The sequence below is a fragment of the Gadus chalcogrammus genome, chromosome 20 (assembly GCF_026213295.1).
Source record: "Gadus chalcogrammus isolate NIFS_2021 chromosome 20, NIFS_Gcha_1.0, whole genome shotgun sequence".
Lineage (NCBI taxonomy): Eukaryota > Metazoa > Chordata > Actinopteri > Gadiformes > Gadidae > Gadus > Gadus chalcogrammus.
The window spans coordinates 7,578,393-7,596,397 of record NC_079431.1 but is presented as its reverse complement, the minus strand read 5'-3'; the positions used below and the strand labels follow the sequence as shown (position 1 = coordinate 7,596,397).

General features: G+C 41.4%; 1 protein-coding gene and 1 long non-coding RNA gene across 3 annotated transcripts; both read left to right on the top strand.

The window, feature by feature from the left end:
* The first annotated feature begins 1,086 nt into the window (after positions 1–1,086).
* Positions 1,087–9,838, top strand: LOC130373380 (pyridoxal kinase-like). Of its 2 annotated transcripts, XM_056579831.1 has the most exons (12): positions 1,087–1,192; positions 1,516–1,596; positions 2,077–2,131; positions 3,968–4,072; positions 5,281–5,364; positions 6,104–6,138; positions 6,387–6,472; positions 6,669–6,714; positions 6,991–7,102; positions 7,409–7,545; positions 8,013–8,079; positions 8,447–9,838. In XM_056579831.1, the coding sequence occupies exons 2-12, from the start codon at positions 1,516–1,518 to the stop codon at positions 8,557–8,559; spliced, it is 921 nt and encodes a 306-aa protein (XP_056435806.1). In that variant the 5' UTR covers positions 1,087–1,192; the 3' UTR covers positions 8,560–9,838. The 2 variants fall into 2 exon arrangements, with proteins under 2 accessions (XP_056435806.1, XP_056435805.1); XM_056579830.1 differs by lacking the exon at positions 1,087–1,192 and having other exon boundaries at positions 1,245–1,596; positions 8,447–9,837.
* A 523-nt stretch (positions 9,839–10,361) lies between these two features.
* LOC130373382 (uncharacterized) lies at positions 10,362–17,749 on the top strand. The gene is made up of 3 exons (XR_008893512.1): positions 10,362–10,631; positions 17,310–17,367; positions 17,490–17,749. It is a non-coding gene; the product is annotated as an uncharacterized LOC130373382 (long non-coding RNA).
* Positions 17,750–18,005: the final 256 nt, after the last annotated feature.

The window sequence follows — 18,005 nt, the reverse complement described above, 5'->3', positions numbered from 1 at the left end:
ATAAGCAGAATACACATTTTACTCACATGCAATAGTAATTGTAGGCGTTATGAGGAAATATGCCTGGTTGATAGGGTAGGGGATGTCAAATATGAAACAATATCAGTAATAAAAGAACGTAGCCTGTTGTACATGCACATATGTAGGCCTATATGTTGATTGAGATTAAATAATATTTTTTTATTTTCATTTTTTCCGAGCCTGGGTGGGGTTGACATTTAGCCTACTTAATTAGTAAATTATGACTGTGTGTGGAAGTGAAACTATTTTTAATTAATAATTTAGACGCATGTCTCTTGCGGTAGCGGGTGTGGGGACACATACTTGAGAATTTCGCTCTGTTGTGTTCTAGCCACGGTGCCATAAGAGCCAAGTGAGACCATGCCGGTCTCGCGTGACTTCCTCTGCACTCTGGCTCGCCACAATATTAATGAAGTAGGAGGCAAAGTTACATCATACATTTTATTCGGATGTGTCCACCACGTACGCATGCATACGGACCATTCATTCACAATGCATACACTTATTAAATGCGCGTGTAATAATATAATGTGTAATAATATGGACGCTGTCATTGTTTATTCTTGACAACATGGGTAGGCTTGACAACATAGGCTATTTGGTTCACATTTACAGAATCGAGGAGCTGCCTTCACTGTGTAAATACATAAGTCCCCCACCTTGGGGTGCTGTTGTTTTCCAAGGAGGCACTTTCCCACAAAAGTTTAAGTCCAATTGATGTCGGCGTCGTATGCCAATTCTGTACTTTCATGTCTGTCTGTCTGTCTGTCTGTCTGTCTGTCTGTCTGTCTGTCTGTCTGTCTGTCTGTCTGTCTGTCTGTCTGTCTGTCTGTCTGTCTGTCTGTCTCTTGCACTGCCCTTGGTATTGACAGTCAATCATATTTGTAAATCAACCATTTAAGAAACAGACCGACGAAAGACCAATAAATAATGTGACTCGAGGTTGTCATTCTTTTTTGGGGCTCAAATGTGCATTTCCGAATGGGCAAATGAGCCTACGCTACACATACAACTAGAATATAAAATACCACATACGATACGCGGCCTGACTTCGTCAGGACCTGTCAATGATCGTCACTATCTCGTTCATACAATTGCATGACCTTTACTGACTGAATGGATCTTCTAATCGTATCTCTTTAATGATTTATTAAACCCCGTCACGAAACAGGTCTGTATTTTGCTGGGGTAAACAGATTACCACAATGACTGATAAATATATATACAATATATAACCGGGAGAGTAAAAGATTTCCGCCATAGACGTTCTGGTCGTCTAGCAGTAGTGATCATCACGAGGTGCCCATGCATTTGCCTGCACAGAATAACCTGAGGGAGCACGTCTTCCTTCGATGAAGGGTTCGCTTCACTAAAAAGTTTTTGCATGCGGGAGCACCTGCTGCATGCCACACTTATCGCGATATCGCAAACCGTTGTTATTGCTTTGGCGTGGTTTTTAAATTTGACGTTACCTTTTTATGTTTAATTTGCGAGATGGAGTGCCGTGTCCTGTCTATTCAGAGTCACGTGGTCCGGGGATACGTAGGGAACAAATCGGCTTCATTCCCGTTGCAGGTAAGAATCGTTTTACCCTCTATTTACCTTTGTATACCGTTTGATCAACCGCTTTGTGTATGCATGCTTTCAGCGACAACTCGGCCAATGGGAGATTATGTGAGACTAAAGTACCGTGACATCCCGAATCCCTCCCCGAGTCTTATTAAACACGACTATATCCTTTTATTCGATATAAACAGTACTTGATAAGCAAGTTAAAAGAAGTAATAAGATCCTTCTGGTGCCAAAACATCGAAGGGAATTTGAAATTCACAATAGTGGCAAAACGTCTCCACTCAAACATGTCTAAAGGTCATTATAGATCAAGCATTGTGTTTGACGTATGTTCACACATCTATAACATCAAGAATGGCCAGTGTGTCCTAAGTGAAAAGCTGATCTTCTTGCTTCTTAAGTCCAACACGATGGGCAATTTGGCTTCGTGACTTCTCTGATTACTCTTTCAGTGGCTCATTGTTATTTCCCTTTCTTTCCCAGGTTCTTGGGTTTGAAGTTGACTCGATCAACTCAGTGCAGTTCTCCAATCACACAGGTTTGTTACAACCCCTTTAATTGCCCTCATGCAATGCTATTGCTCTTTGTTATACTCAGCAATATACTATACACACCCACACACACACTCAAATCATAAACGTGTTATCGTGGATTTTACCATCTAGGTCTTAGGCGGTTTACAATCATGTCCGTGCCATACATGTTCTCTCCTGAGAACCTCCTCTACTCCTTTCCCAAAGGCCCCCCACTCCCTGAACTAGATATATGAGTTGTTTATGGCCAATAGGGACTCACAATAGGTCCAGAACATGATTGATAATTTCTTAAAGCTAGGGTGTGCCATTTATTGGAGCCTATTCTAGCTGTTTTCTGGTTTCTCCAAATTGCCTCCCCAAATTGTGTAAGAATGTTATTACACAGCTGTAACCATGGGTTGAAATGCACGTTCGGTCATGCATTCCTTTAACTTTGAGCTTTAATCTCACTCCAGTACTTCATGAACTTTGCCTTGCCTACGGAGATAGTGACCCTCTTGAAACCATCTAGGTCTCAAGGTTCGCAACTTGAGACCGACAAGGCTAAAGAAGTAAGATAAGAAGGTCATAGAATGCAATCATTATTTATCTCTGTGGTACAATGCCACTGTCCTTTGTATAAGTCAGAGGATTTATCTGTCACATGCACGGTTCAACAAAGGGTAATTCTGAACAATGAAATTAGATGGGACATGCAAGCACCAAATATGTAGAAAGAGGTATCAGAGTAATAAGGTCCAAAATAGCACGGAGGGGAGATGGCAGACAAAGTTCTCCGCTGTCTTCCCCCCCACCCTTTGGAGAGTCTTTCCATCAGCAATTTAGTATCAATACCATACATTAGCGAAGCCAGAAAGGATGCTCTTAATGGTGCCCCTTCAGAAGTGGGAGAGGGTTTTGGCAGATATGCCAAACTTCATGTAGAGGCGCTTTTCTGGGCTGTTGTAGTCTCATCCGTCCACATGGTTGATTGGTACATTCACAGAATTACCATGTGTCTGTCTACCCATCTACTGCGTTTAATGTTTAAACGCACAGACATACATGGTTTGACTGTAAGGACACATTAAACTGGGCTGGTTAAGAATTTCCTAATTATTTCTTCTCCCCCCCTTATCCTTCTGCCAACACACATACACGTCGTACACGTTCACACACACACACACACGCACACACACACACACACACACACACACAGACACACACAGACACACACACACACACACACACACACACACACACACACACACACACACACACACAGACACACACACACACACACACACACACACACACACACACACACACACACACACACACACACACACAGACACACACACACACACACACACTCACACACACACTCACACTCTTTTGTTCCTCCCTGTCTCTCAACATGGGGCCCGCTGCAAAGGGGCCCTCAGTGAAGCCTTAATAGAATGCTTGTGCTCTGGTACTGCTCAACACACTGGCTGTTTCTCTTTCACCCTCTCTCCCAAACTCGAATGACCCTGTTTCAGTGGAGAGAACCTGCTGTGGTGAAGGTTAAACACAAACTGTAGGGGGGAGAGAGAAAGCCAGAGAGGTTTCTTTTGAAGGAGAACGAAAACAACTTTTGTTTTAAAATACGTGTATTCATGTTGAAATTAATATAGTTTTCATGGTGATTATAGCCAAAGAATGTGAGTGATATGTTATCCACATTTTCAGCATCTGTGTAAAGATGGTTTTACCTGGAACTTATCTTGTGCTATTTATTTACATAGGAATGTCATACAATTGTTTTTTCTATCCTGAATGGATTTTCGAATCTTGGCTTTGATCTCTGCATGTTCTAGGTTACGCCCACTGGAAAGGACAAGTGCTAACAGCAGAGGAGCTCAACGTGCTATATGAGGGCATCAAACTCAACAATGTCAATCACTATGACTACGTGCTCACCGGTGAGTCCCCACATTGAGGCAGGTAAAGGCAGGAGAAATATGTCCCAGGAGATGAAAACAAAAAGCCTTTTATGAACATAGAATAAGGAATCTCCATGAATCTTATGCCTATATTATTTATATTGTGCATATTAAATACGATGTGAAATGGCACTGTAATATCATGCCTGTCTGTAATACCTGTAATCAATGTTGTTGGAATGTGCTTGATCCTTTTGTGTTTAATTGGGTCTTGCAAAAGTAGCAAAACCAGTTTATTCCAGTTTATTAATTTATAACATAAAGCTCAACAAAGGCAATGTCTTTCACCCATTGCCTTATATGGGTTCGTTATTTACTGCATATTTAGTTAAGAAACTGACTCTTATTGAGTTATTACCCATGATGCCATTATGTATTGGCTGCTGCACACATTATTTGATTTCCTAGCGTCACAAATAGTAAACGCCAGAAAAGACACTGTTGCTGCATGTCATTTGATTCAGCATCTTGAATCTGCAGAAACTGTTCTGAATATTATTTGCTGACTCTGTATGTTAACTTGCCGGTCTCAAAAGCTAACACCACCTTTGTACTTTGTACTATTCTACATAATGTACAATAATATCTGTGCACATAATCGAGAGAAAAAGCCTCTTCACACAATTGTATAGCTGTAGAGAGAGAGACAACTGTTCCAGGAGGACAGAGGAACTCTAAACCGTCTCATTTATAATTCTAATACTTTTTTGGGCTACATTTTAACGAGCAGTGTCAACAGTCCACATCACATGGCAGTCAGGGATGTTTTGCTTTGGATTTTAGTATAAGGAAAAACGACTGCCAACCATTCATACACACATCCACACACCGACAGTGTCAACACTGTCTTGTTGACAGTGTCAACCATGCGAGGCGACAGCCAGCTCATCTGGAGAAGTTAGGGTTGGGTGTCTTGCTCAGGGAAACTTTCCTATTGCAAGTCATCCTGCTCTGCCTCCTGGGTTACTGCCCTCCCTTTCACTATGAAATGACAGTTTATATTTCCTGTTGAGAAATAGTAGTTTCTCAATAGTTTCCACTTCCTCAAGTGGTCCTAATTTGGATTTTGATTGACATTGTAAGTTTTAATATATTTAAAATGTTCAACTAACTCTGTTTAAGGATGTGAAGGCTAGATTGGCTTGTTGGATGGACGGTCATGTAATATTCTCTTCTCTCTCCTCCAGGCTACAGCAGGGATGTTTCCTTCCTGGAGATGGTGGTCGACATTGTTGCAGAGCTGAAGGAAGCCAATCCCAGTTTGGTGTACGGTCAGTGTTAAACCCTTGTAGCGACTATGTGAAACAAACTAAAAGTCACTGAGAGGCTGAAGTTGGGTTGCTTCTCTTTCTGACGCACTACCTAAAACAATTAGCTGATATCCGAAAAATACAGTGAACCAACTTGTTTTATGAAAAGTATGGATTTATTAGAACGTCCACAAGGTATAATCCAAAGTAATTACAACTATCCAAATAATGTGGTGGTCAGCTAAATATAAGGCGACCCATTCACCCTCTCGTCCTCCATACAGGTGTTCAAGTGCTTAAGATAAGATAAGATATGAATTACTTTATTGTCCACCTTGGTGGAAATCTGTCTTCGGCTTCCCATGGAACCCACGTACACACATAACATGTTGAACAACATAGCAATGGAACATACAATTAAGTATCACAAAAAGATGCAAATGACCATTAACAGCAAATAAGTTGAATAAATACTATTTAATATTAACTAAGTGTCACCGCCCATATCCCTGTCACCCAGCTCTCAATCCAACCCGATCACACAATAATAAATAACATTACGAATAACAATATCACAAATATAAACCATCACAAAGCTTATAGTATCAAAATTAAATAATTCCTGGCTCCTACCCCCTGTTCTATAAATCCTTGTATTGAGACCAGTAAAATGATATCATGGAGTGTATAAAGGTTTGAATGTCCTTGAATTTTTTTAATGTTATTATTAAACGAAACTTTTGAAATGTTCTTCCCTCAGTTTGTGATCCAGTTATGGGGGACCACGGAGCTATGGTGTGTATCTAGCATTTTCCTATATCTTTATCCCTCTATTTCACTATTTATTTCTTGGAATTATTGCCATAAAAATTACAGCAAATCTATACTGTAAATGAGGCAGTATATTCTGTTTTATAAAACGGTTTGTTTTTATATTGCGCAATCTTATGAATGAGGCTCAAATAAAGGTTGAGTCTGAAAATCTGAATTGGAAAATGTCTGAGTGGCAAATGGATAAGAAAGTGTTCTTCCTGCTGTTTTAGTATGTTCCTGAGATGCTGCTGCCTGTGTACAGAGACAAAGTGGTACCCGTTGCCAACATCCTCACACCTAACCAGTTTGAGGCAGAGTGAGTACCATAATTGCAAGAGACGTATGAACTTAGCAGGCAAACACTTTTACCCAGGAGATGGGCCAAGACCCCACTTAGGAAAGTGCCTCCCAAGATCTGTCCGAAATTCTTTTATTTTACGAGGCACTTTGCTGCAGAGAAGCTGCGTTTTGCTTAGTTGTTTTATTTTTTGTTGTTAACTTGCCTCTCTTAGGTTGTTAACGGGAAGGAAGATGAAAACGGAAAAGGATGCTGTTGAAGTGAGTATTAATAAACCATACGTTACCTTTGGTTTTGATGGTGGTGGTTAAGTGCCTGTCTTAATAGTTCAGGGTGTTTACATAACTGAGAACCGAGTCTGTCCTCATTTTTATGGTATAATGGGAAAATGGATGAAGTTATGAAAAGCTCTCTAGGAATGAAAAAGTAATCTCCAATCCCAGCAGGGGAATATGACCTATTCCAGTTTCTGTGCAGTAGTTCCAAGAAGGAATAGAAATAATCCTCTAATATATACTTCCCATCCCCTACCCCAGATCATGGACCTGCTTCATAAGATGGGACCAGAGACGGTGGTTCTCACCAGCACAGACCTGCACTCAAAGCTTGGGGACCCGTACCTGGTGGTACTTGGTAGTCAGAGGATAGGTAAATTACAGATGCTAACTTTAAGGCTACAGGAATCCAGGTCAATTGCTCAGACTCCGCAGCAGCCTATAGGAATCTTGTATTAAATCTAAAAAAGCCTTACTTTTTGAGAGTAGGCGGACTTTGGATTGGATTTAGACTTCTTTTTTTTTTTTAAGGGAATTACTGCATCCAACACACGCACAGCCTCATTACGGTGGACAGCGGATATATCTACAGTACGGCACCATGCAAGACTGCCGTTTAAAGCAATGTCTGGCAACCAATTCAGTGTTCTGGTCTACTTTTCCCCCAATCATGCTCTAGTGAAACCGGACGGGAGCAGCAGCAGCCAGAAGATTCGGATGGACATCCCCAAAGTGGATGCAGTGTTTGTGGGAACGGGCGACCTGTTTGCAGCCATGCTCCTGGCCTGGACCCACCACTACCCCAAGGACCTGAAGGTAGGCCACTGAACGGGCACCCCCTGTGTGGCCCTAAAATCACATCTACAGTACGGCGTCCGTTTGAAATATAGCCCGACCTGAGCAAATGATTGGGAGCGATATTCAGGGTTGCCACTCCGCCTGTATATATTATAAAGAATATGGGTGTTTTTAAGTGAAACAGGATAAAGCATAGGAATGATATTTTTGGTTGTATTCTGGAAAAGTCAGCTGTGACAATACAATGAAATCAAGCTCTAGAGAATGTTACATTGATTTAAGATTTGGATGTACGGTAATATTTGAATACTGTTTAATATATATTAATGTATTTGTAATAATCACGTATTTGTTAAATAGGGAAATTTACTTTGTTGAGGAGGACTTTTGAATTACAAAGTATCTTGAAAGTCAAATGGAAAACAGACTTATTACAAACACACAAGTCATTACAACATCCATTTTTTCATCACCTCTTTCTGAAGGCGGCCTGTGAGAAAACGGTCTCCTTAATGCATCACGTCATTAAAAGGACCATTACCTACGCCAACGGTAATTTGTGTGTGTGTGTGTGTGTGTGTGTGTGTGTGTGTGTGTGTGTGTGTGTGTGTGTGTGTGTGTGTGTGTGTGTGTGTGTGTGTGTGTGTGTGTGTGTGTGTGTGTGTGTGTGTGAGAGATATATCTGTCTGTTTTGTGTGAGAACATGCCCATGGAAAACTTTCATTCTGCCTTGAGGTATTACTAACGTTTACATGGAGCTATTTGCTCAATGACCACAACACTGTCTAAATGCTAATACAGATTGCCTTGAACAATTGGTAATGTTATTTCATAGGCAAACGGTTTGGTTCCAGGGCAGAAAAGGTTGGATGTGTTTCGCAATCAACTTGTCGGTTTTTTATCGGTTTGATTATTGTAGAGATGGCTGGCCCTGGGAAGAAACCCAGCCCTGCCCAGCTGGAGCTTCGGATGGTCCAGAGCAAGAAGGACATTGAAGACCCGGCCCTCGTAGTGGAGGCTACAGTTTTATAAAATAGAAAAAGCCGTCAAGAAGGATGTTCACGCACCATTACGGTTGTGTCGGTTCAGAAAACTGGATTTACTGCTGGCTGATTGGGACGCACACACACACACACACACACACACACACACACACACACACACACACACACACACACACACACACACACACACACACACACACACACACACACACACACACACTCTACATGTTGGAACTGTTACGCCTTATACGTTTACTTCAAGAGCACAACCATGTTTTCATGAGGTAAGCAGGATTCGAAGTGTGTCGTACGTTTCCCACAAACGCACCCTGTTTCGTAACACACTAATTAAATTTAGAAATGACGATAGAGATTACATGTGCTTGTAATAATTTTATCACCACACCCCTAGTCTTTCTTTACGTCTTCCAAATCGTTGGCTGTATCGGTATGATTGTTGATCCTATGGCAGAACTGTTTACGGTGAATGATCATTAATAATCCTATTTCAGTTCAATTTTAGGGCACAATAGTATTTTTGTAACTAACATTGTTTATAAAGGTGGAAATAGATAATGCCTATGCTTTGGTTTTACAATAACTCCATCGAGTTGTCCCTTCTCCATTGTATGCAATGATTTCTACAATGTCGGATAAACTTGTCAAATGTTAAGATGTCTTAATAGTTGGAAATGGAATTTTGCACAGATATTCTAGAAGATATGAATTATGCTGTCGGTTTTAATTTTTTAACTCGAAAAATTATTGACTGTGACTGAAAGGCCATGTGTAATGCTCTCAAACTGGCTTAGTGAGGAACTACAGTTGTAATGAATGATTTTGAATGCAAATATACTGTGCACCAAATGTAGAAGTGCCAAACCATGAGTTGCTGCTCTAATACATGAGTCAAGATGATTATAAAGTAATAAACTAATGTTTAATTTATAATTCTGTCCGTCATTGTTTGTTGTATCCAATGTTGCCTTGTTATCTTTTTGTGTATTTAACAATCTTAGATGAGGAAAGTTACATTTATCCAGTTTTTGATTAATATATTTCATACTTTCTGTTTGCTGTCTGCTTACATCATACAACATATTTTGTTGCTTTTCTGTTGTTTTAATAAAACGTATGGTATAGTTGGTATGAGCAAGGGCAGGATCCAGCCTAATTTTACTAGCACTAATGACTTCTAAACGACTGCTGTCATTGGTTTACTGACTGCTAGGGTTTGGCTTAGGAAAGAGGAGAGGGACAATATATGCTATAACATGTAGTTTATATTTGGCAATGGATATTGCAAAAAGCATATGTCTGAATAGTTGCAGATATGGCGTGGGGTTATTTAGTCGGAGCAAACATGAAAACTGCTCCGGTGTTAACTCGCCAGCAGAGGGCGAATGAAATTCAATCCTATGGGATCGTCTGTCTGTCTATAGTCTGTTTAAGTATGGACGGTGCAATTATTATTTAGAAAAATAATATTGGATTAAAAAACACCCGTCCTATTAATCTTGTAAAATTAAAGCATAAGTCTATACCTACAGACCAGGACAGCTATTGGCAACAAGATTGGCTCTCTTAAAAACACTATAACATACTAACTTCATTAAATAAATAAACGAAAAAAGTTTAAAAAAAAACATTGTTGACTTAATTCAAGTTTAGTATGGGACCCTATTCAGAGTTCTTGACCATGCTAGCAGGTGGTCAAATAATTGATGGGAAAGGCCGAAGGCCACTTCCTTCCCTACCTGCTGGTCTCATATCTTCTCATATCTATCTTATCTCCGTATTAGATTTCATGCAATAACAGCCTGGATATCACACCGGAGTTGCTCTAAAAAGTTGCTAAACGTTATCGAATGAATGAGGGGCGGACCGGATGTTGTCCGTCTTCTCTGATTCGCTTTGGGGGCAGTATGGTGTTGTAACCGGCAAACATAGCACTATAAACACTGAATTTGGTTTGAATGTCCGAATTGGGACATAGCCACGTTAAGACCCTGGCCTGAAGGAAAGAGCCTAGCGCCAGACCGTGTATATTCCTAAGCAGAGGCTGGAGCGACTCGTCCCACTCTCTGACGGATACTGAAGGTAAGCGACGCTGCCGCTGGGTCCTCACGGTCAGCTAACCGCTGAGCTAACCGGCCTTGCTGCATGCTTTTCTACAAACGCAGGGTGTCTCGTTCGAATATTGCGATGTAGACGTATGTGTTGTCCAGAACAACGGTTTGACACAAACTAGTCAGTGTGTTGAACTGAGGAGAATCCCCTTTAAATTAAATGTATTGGACAGCATCAATCGTGTTAGCCCGGCTAACCGATCTTAGCCCTGGCGTCCTGTGCACCAGCTGCAGTCCTACAACAGGCATTCACCTTTTTATATACCAGTAAAGACTGTGATAAAGGATGACCTCTCTCTCTCCAATCACTTATTGAAGCCCGCTTGCTTCTATGTTGGTTTATTCAAATGTGTTCAACCAATCTGCATGAACCATGCATCTATCGGGTGAAGAAAGTTGCTACCGCGGTTGCTACTTGCTTATGCTACTTCCGATATTCTTGAAGATAGATGCCCTGGAGTGTTTTTTAAAGTTGATGTTGAGGCATTTTAAATTGGCATATTTGTCCAAAGGAAACATCGAAATATGTAACAACTAAAATTCACTTGAAGCAACAAAAAGTGATAATTGACGTGTGAATAAACTGCACAGGACGCAGGTGTTCGGGGCTGTCTTGGGTCCTCTCGTCGGGTTTGACCATACAGTATGGGACACGTATTATTATTTTTTGATATTTTTTTGTTTACAATTGCGGTACTCCTAATCCTTGATCCCTATTTAATGACATGACTTGCTGACAGTTTGCAGTAACACTGGGTGATTTAAGTAATGCGAGGAAGTGATTAAGAAACATAAAATGGCACTGTGGGGTAAAGAAGCATGTGCATTGAGATATAATTTGAAAATGGACTACGGCACCATATCAGATTTCTTATTAACTTATTGCAATAATAAAGAGCATGGCTTTCCCTGCACCCCCGGCAGCATATGCGCTGGTTGGCCGAGGCTTGACGTGCACAGTGTCGCACCACCGGCGGGTTACTACAGTTCACTAACGTCTGCTGTTCTTTTGGCCAAGGTTAACTTTGCTCTAGTTTGAACCAGCATTGCTGTATGTGCGATTAACACAGAGGCAAGTATAATGACCGATCTGTGCTTAATCAATGGGGGGTTATTTCAGTAGTAAATGGTTTAATTATTAAGCATTTCTTTGTAAAATAGGAAAAAATATACATTTGGTGTATTATTATTTTGTATAGCATCGTGTATTTTCGACCAATATTGCCTTGTTTATTGTGTGGTGCTGCAGATACTAGTTCTGTACTATGTGTGTATTTGTACGATATCCAGAGTTTGGACATATACGATAATGTTCACCTACAGGGGGTGAGGGGGGACGGTTGGTCTGGTAAGGGTACAAAGCAATGTCTTGTCCATGAGGCTCTAGTGCCCTCGGTGATCATGAAAAGTGGCTTAGACTTAATGTCTGCTCTGTGGTGATATGTTGGAACTTATCATTTTAGCCTCCTAACAAACAGCCAATGCTCGTTGAATGTAGGCTTATTTTTTTAAGCACATGGTTTTTGATTATCTGTTGTTTCAACTAGGCATCTTATGGCAAGTTTATTTGAATAGCACCATTCTTACACAAGACCATTCATAGTGCTTTACAAAGGAAGAAATCTGTTAATCTTAGAACTAACATTAAGCTAGTATGTCAAAGGTTATCTTCATTCATTTATGATGATTATGAAACGGCCTGTTCCCTCGAAGACTGCTTATCTTAAGCGGAACAGTTAAAAGCAGTTGGGGTCCAAGAGATGACTAATGTACTTATTTTTGTTGCAACAATAGTTGGCAGAACTTCAATGTGTGTTTAACCATATTCCCCCGCTTACTTATATTTGTGATACACATTCTAAACGGCTTTAGGCTAATTCTTGTTCAGCAATGCTATCTGAATCGTGTGATTTGTTTTAATGGAATGTGCCACCTGTGTATATTGCTGAATTATATTACATCACTGGTGTATGATTTATGCTTATGCTTACCCAGGTGACTCGTTTGTAATATTGAGTCCCTTGGGTAAAAACACTTAAGACAGTGGGCATTATGTGGAATATAAAATAGTATCCATTTGTTGAGTTTTGTAGCTTACAAAGTGGTTAATGAATCATAAAACATACGTGTTTTTTTTATATTTTAAATGGATTTTACAAATGTCCTCCTCCACTAAAAGGAATAACCCAGTGAAACTGAATTAACCTTGTCTGACGCCATAAAAAGAAATGGGTCTAGGAGGTTTCCAACACCTCCAACAAAGGGAACCAAAATGACCCTGGCCTGACTTTGTATTTGTCAGACCATTTAAGAAACAAGCAATATTGCTTTAATGCTTTTAGTGGATTGATGCAAGTAAGGACAACAAGCCAACATACCTTTTTCGAAGGCAAAAAAAGATGAGAACAATGAAAGATATGTGAGCTGTCAAAAACTGTAATGCTGACTATTTCAAATGATTTGTTCTCCGCTCTCATATCGTCATATGCTAAAGTCATCTTGGAACTATGGAAATAGGCTTACATGAAGAGTAATGAGGAACCCTATATTCTACAGAACAGGTCTCTTCTATATCAACCTGCACTGTCCAAGCATTCAAATTAGCCATTGACAGAGGGCTAGCGTCACCAGCATATCACCGGCAACCCCCCGGTGCATTCCCACATGGGACTTGTAGTCTAAATGACCTTGACAGTCACAATACATTTCCATCTGCATTCCTACAGGGCCTCAAGGCCTAGCAAGTAGCAATGCTTCCTCTGGCCTTTGATGTGGTGTTAGAAAGATACCTTGACCCACTGGATATTCCTAATACCTTTTGACAAGCCATGACACTCGGCTTGACTGAATCAAACTGGACATTGGTCCTGTTTTGTTAGACTCCAAAAACCCATTTATGGATTTGGACTTCAGCTTGCATGACGGACCAACTCTGAGGAAAACTTTGTAGGAGAAGCCTTGATTGTTGAATGTTAATTCTGGAGCTCTTGATAATCACTTTAAGGGTGAAATTTCAAGGGATTATCAATAAAAAGTACTGGTTTTGATTGATGCAGTCCACCTCAGAGAAAAAAATACAAATACTTAAAGAGCAACTATTTTTTATTTTTTATGACCTATAAACGTTGTTATAATGATTTATAGTCATATTTAACCATACTGAAGTGTCAAATAATGACGTACATGCATTTAGACGTATTCCCTGCTGACTGTCTGGGGTGGCTGTGAAGAGCGCTAAACACTAGGGTCGCCATTCCCTTGTTGAAATTTCAGGGATTTATCGATGTAGAACAATCCGGGTTTTCCATGTATAGCAGAGATGGATTGTGATAGCCGTTTTTATCTTATTTTCTACCTGGTAGTCATAGGTGCTGCCACCCTGACTCCGCCCTTGTACTGGAGGGTCCAGCCCTCTTGGTCAACGGTAATGAAGGGTGACATATCCAGGGTGCCTGTACCTTGCTAATCAGGCCTAATCTCATCCTCTGGATTAGTGGAAGGGAATGCATGGAAGATACCGCTTACAATTCCAAAAGCAAGCTACCACCTATCCACCAAACAGTCTTTTGTGGACTCTATTGAAGGGCCTACACTGAGTTATTTGTTCTATTTTCCGTGTAAAATTGGGGCGGCCGTGTTTTTGGATTATTCCCCCACCTGCGCTCTTAACCTGCCGTCTGGGATCTTGGCGTTCCCAAATCCACTCCTGTGCTGATTGAGCACTTCCACCACTGGGATCTTACCTCGTTCTTGCTGTCATCATCATAATCTCGCCCTCCCGGTTTCCTTCTGTGAGATTAACATGGCCGCGAAGCAGGACAGACTGTGACTTTTCCTCGTACCGTTCCCCCGTTTTGTCGCTTGATCTATTTAATCAAGTTTTCCCGTGATTCGAGGTTGGTATACTATACGGAGCCAAAATGCTGAACCAGAGTGCTGTGATGATCTTCACTGGGATCTGTGGGGCATTGGTGGTAATGGCCATTGCCTACTACGTCTACTGGTAAGCATATAGGAAGAGGAGGTTTGGCCTCCTACCAAAGGCCTGGGTACCGCTTTTCAATTGAAATTCTGAAGATTGCTTGTTTTTTATGTATTAAATGTGGCCTGTCAAGCTACCTTTTTATAACCCGTGACAACTTCTTCGCTTGGTGTTTTCACGAAGGAGCTGATTATTAAGGCAGTCGATTAATATTTTCTTTTAAATTACCTACGGTAATTTGGAAACTCCAACGGTGTCGCTGCCAAAACTGTGCAAGAACAGTGAATGCCTGGTTTTCCCTGCTACGACCGTTTCAGCCTTATCAGTGCTGTAAGCCACACTAGACAATGCTACATGGGATTGGTTGCTATGGACGCTGTATCCATGTGATGTGGAACAGAACCAGCTGTCTCCACTTTAAGAAGCTTTCAACCACTCTGCGTCTCTTATCTTCCCTTTTAGACTGAGCACAGAGGCATAAATTGTGAAGAAAAAGATTCCAAGGCAGCTACCTGGCTGACGCTACCTGCTTGCTCGACTAGTCTTCAGCTGCCTGCCATCTTTTAACTCCCTGTCAAAACGTTAGCATCTAGCTTTGCAGGGTTTGGCACGCGGCTAGGCCTTGGGCATGCAATTTCTTGTCTCAAAATCCTAAATCTTCTGACATTTGTATTTGTCCTTCTTGTGACACAGGCATTGTCAGTGCATGTGACATCTTTTTTTTTCTTCAGATACTGGCTTCTATTGAATCTAGTATATTTAATATCTACCACTCACCCACTTCTCTAAAGTACTGTTTGTTATTGCCTTTTATTCAAATAAATCTTTAATTTAACAACCTTGCAGTGGGAACTTGCTTGGAGGTTTGATACTTTGCAGTATCAGTGGTTCCGAGAATCAATGGATCCTTCTGTGATTCTTCCTCAAGTAGTCCTTCCGTTTTCTACTCCTTTGAGGCTTGTCTCTAGAACGTGTGGGATGAGGAAATTACACTTTCCAATTGAAGAAATGATTTGCATCAACAGATGCATGCTCGTGAGTTTTCCCGAAGGCCTGAGCGCACCTCAAACCTTCAGAGAATATGTAAACCGTAGGTTGCAGTCAATAAATTGCATAGGGACAAGATCCTCCTTTAGGGATATTCTCCTAGTTTTGCCTCAAGGAATTATTGAAGTACGTTCTTTGTAACATTATATAGCTTTGGATAGTTTACCTTTTTTAGATCTTCAAGTGGGTGGATCTGAATCTGTCTCTAGTCCTCCCACTCTGTCTCGGCCTATAAATTGCCTTCGCTGAAACATGATGCTTTAAAGAGTAACGACACTAGGTCCAACTTTGCATGCTTGGTGAACCCACCTATCCGCGGCACAATAGAAACACACCCTCATAAAAATAACACTGCATTGCAAAGAAGCAAACCGCTCATGCTCAATTTAAAGGAATTCATTTAGGACTAAGAATTACAAACTTCCTTTTTGACACATTCGTTTTTATAATCTCCTTCAATGCAGGCCTTTATATTTATTGGATATGTTTTGATCAGTTATTTTCCAGTGTATGCCAGAATGAAATAAACATCTGCTGCTTGGATTAGGGCATGCGTATTAGACCAGATAGCTATACGATTAGTACTACTGAGTAGCTCAACTTTAAGTATTGCTCATCCTCTACAATGGAATTATTCTTATTCTTTAAAACATTACCAGGATCAAGATTAAAATATGGGTTGTACAGCACCCTCCCTACCCCAGCGTGCTCTTTTCTCTACGAGGCGGTAGGACTTCACAATTAATGACATATTCATCGAGCTCACCGATTTTGGCCTCTGATGCATACATCTAATTTAATACACACGGGCCGTCGTATACAAATCTCAGCACAAACATTGCTCAGCTCAACACAATAGCTGCCAGGTAATCAATATAATTTGTCATTATCTTGCAGTCCTAGAAGGCTGGCAGCATGGGTCTTGGTCTTGCATGCTACCACAGTTTGAAAGTTTCCCTGCAGACCAGTGCAGGTTGATGGGGTCACTTGCTGGTTGATGGTGACCGCAAGGGCCTGTGCTGCAGTCGGACAAGGGAGGAAATCAAATAATAACTAAACGGATGGATGTCCCTGTTATGGGCTTGGAAGGGAATATAATGAGGGGGTAAGAAAGGTGATGATCACCAGTGGGAGGGGGACGTATCAAGAACTCAGTCAACTGGATCGTTATGGTTTCACCTGCGGCAGTGGTGGAGATCTTGTGTGGCGTTATTAATGTGTGTGCCGTGGGTGTATTCTTAAGTGCTACATTGAGCCGCGGCGCTGAAAAAGGTGCAGTGTTTCATGTTTTGATCTGCTATGAAATGTTTTATCATACTAGGCCAATTCAAATGCAAGGTTTTTTCCTCTGGTCTTTTCCTTCGGTTGCTAGATGCTCCACTATTGGTCTCCCACGCATTATTTTCTAAAGGGGAAACCTGTACAAATGTTTTGCAATTTCATAATTTGTATCACACTGTTGTCAGGTTCTTTTTGTAGTAGAAACTGTGTGTGTTTTGCCGACAATGTAGTCACGGTATAGAAGAAGAGGGAAGGGATTTAGCTTGCAGGGGTTTCTTGTGTAATATTTGCTCTTCACATACCGGACAGCTAACCTGTCTCCCCGTTTTCTGTCCCCAGGTCTGTACTACTGTCCGAAGGCCCCTGCAAGCGAGGATTATAAAACGACCCCACCGTGGTAAGTTGTAGTTTACTATTACTTTTGGGTCCATGCACAAATCTCTTGTCTGGGGTCCAACATTTCTGTGTCTCTCTGTCCCTCTCTGTCTCACTCTGTGCACGTGTGTTTTCGCCTGGCAGGTCGGCCGGCAGAGTGTGTAGAGAGGAGCCTAGCTGGGCTCCCTGGGCTCCACCACCATGGGTCTGCTAACCTACCTGAAGAGCCTCTTCATCCTGCAGCTGCTGATGGGCTTCGTGTTCGTCGTGAGCGGCCTCATCATCAACTTCATCCAGCTCTGCACCTGTGTCCTCTGGCCCTTCAACAAGCAGCTGTACCGCCGGATCAACTGCCGGCTCTCCTATTCTCTCTGGAGCCGTGAGTGTCCCAACGCCTCACCCACACACACACGTCTGGAGGGGGGGGGGCATGGGAGGCATGGGAGGCATGCACCCAGCAGGGTACTTGGAAAGTTATTTGAGGCCAATGCGACGAGCCGTCTGTCGGAACAGGTCTGTTCTTCGAGTCGCACCGCAGGGTAATATCTGCGTTTTTTCCGCTGCGGTGGCAGTTGGTTTTAGGTGTCTTGAATGTTAAAACATTACGTATAGTAACGGGATTGTGTTCTCATGAAAATAACTTCCTTAAACAAGAGCTTA

Coding starts and splice junctions, on each gene's coding strand:
- LOC130373380 (XM_056579831.1), top strand. CDS start 1,516: ATGGAGTGCCGTGTCCTGTCTATTCAGAGTCACGTGGTCCGGGGATAC. Junction 4,073..5,280: donor CTATGACTACGTGCTCACCG/GTGAGTCCCCAC, acceptor TCTCTCCTCCAG/GCTACAGCAGGGATGTTTCC. Junction 6,715..6,990: donor CGGAAAAGGATGCTGTTGAA/GTGAGTATTAAT, acceptor CCCCTACCCCAG/ATCATGGACCTGCTTCATAA.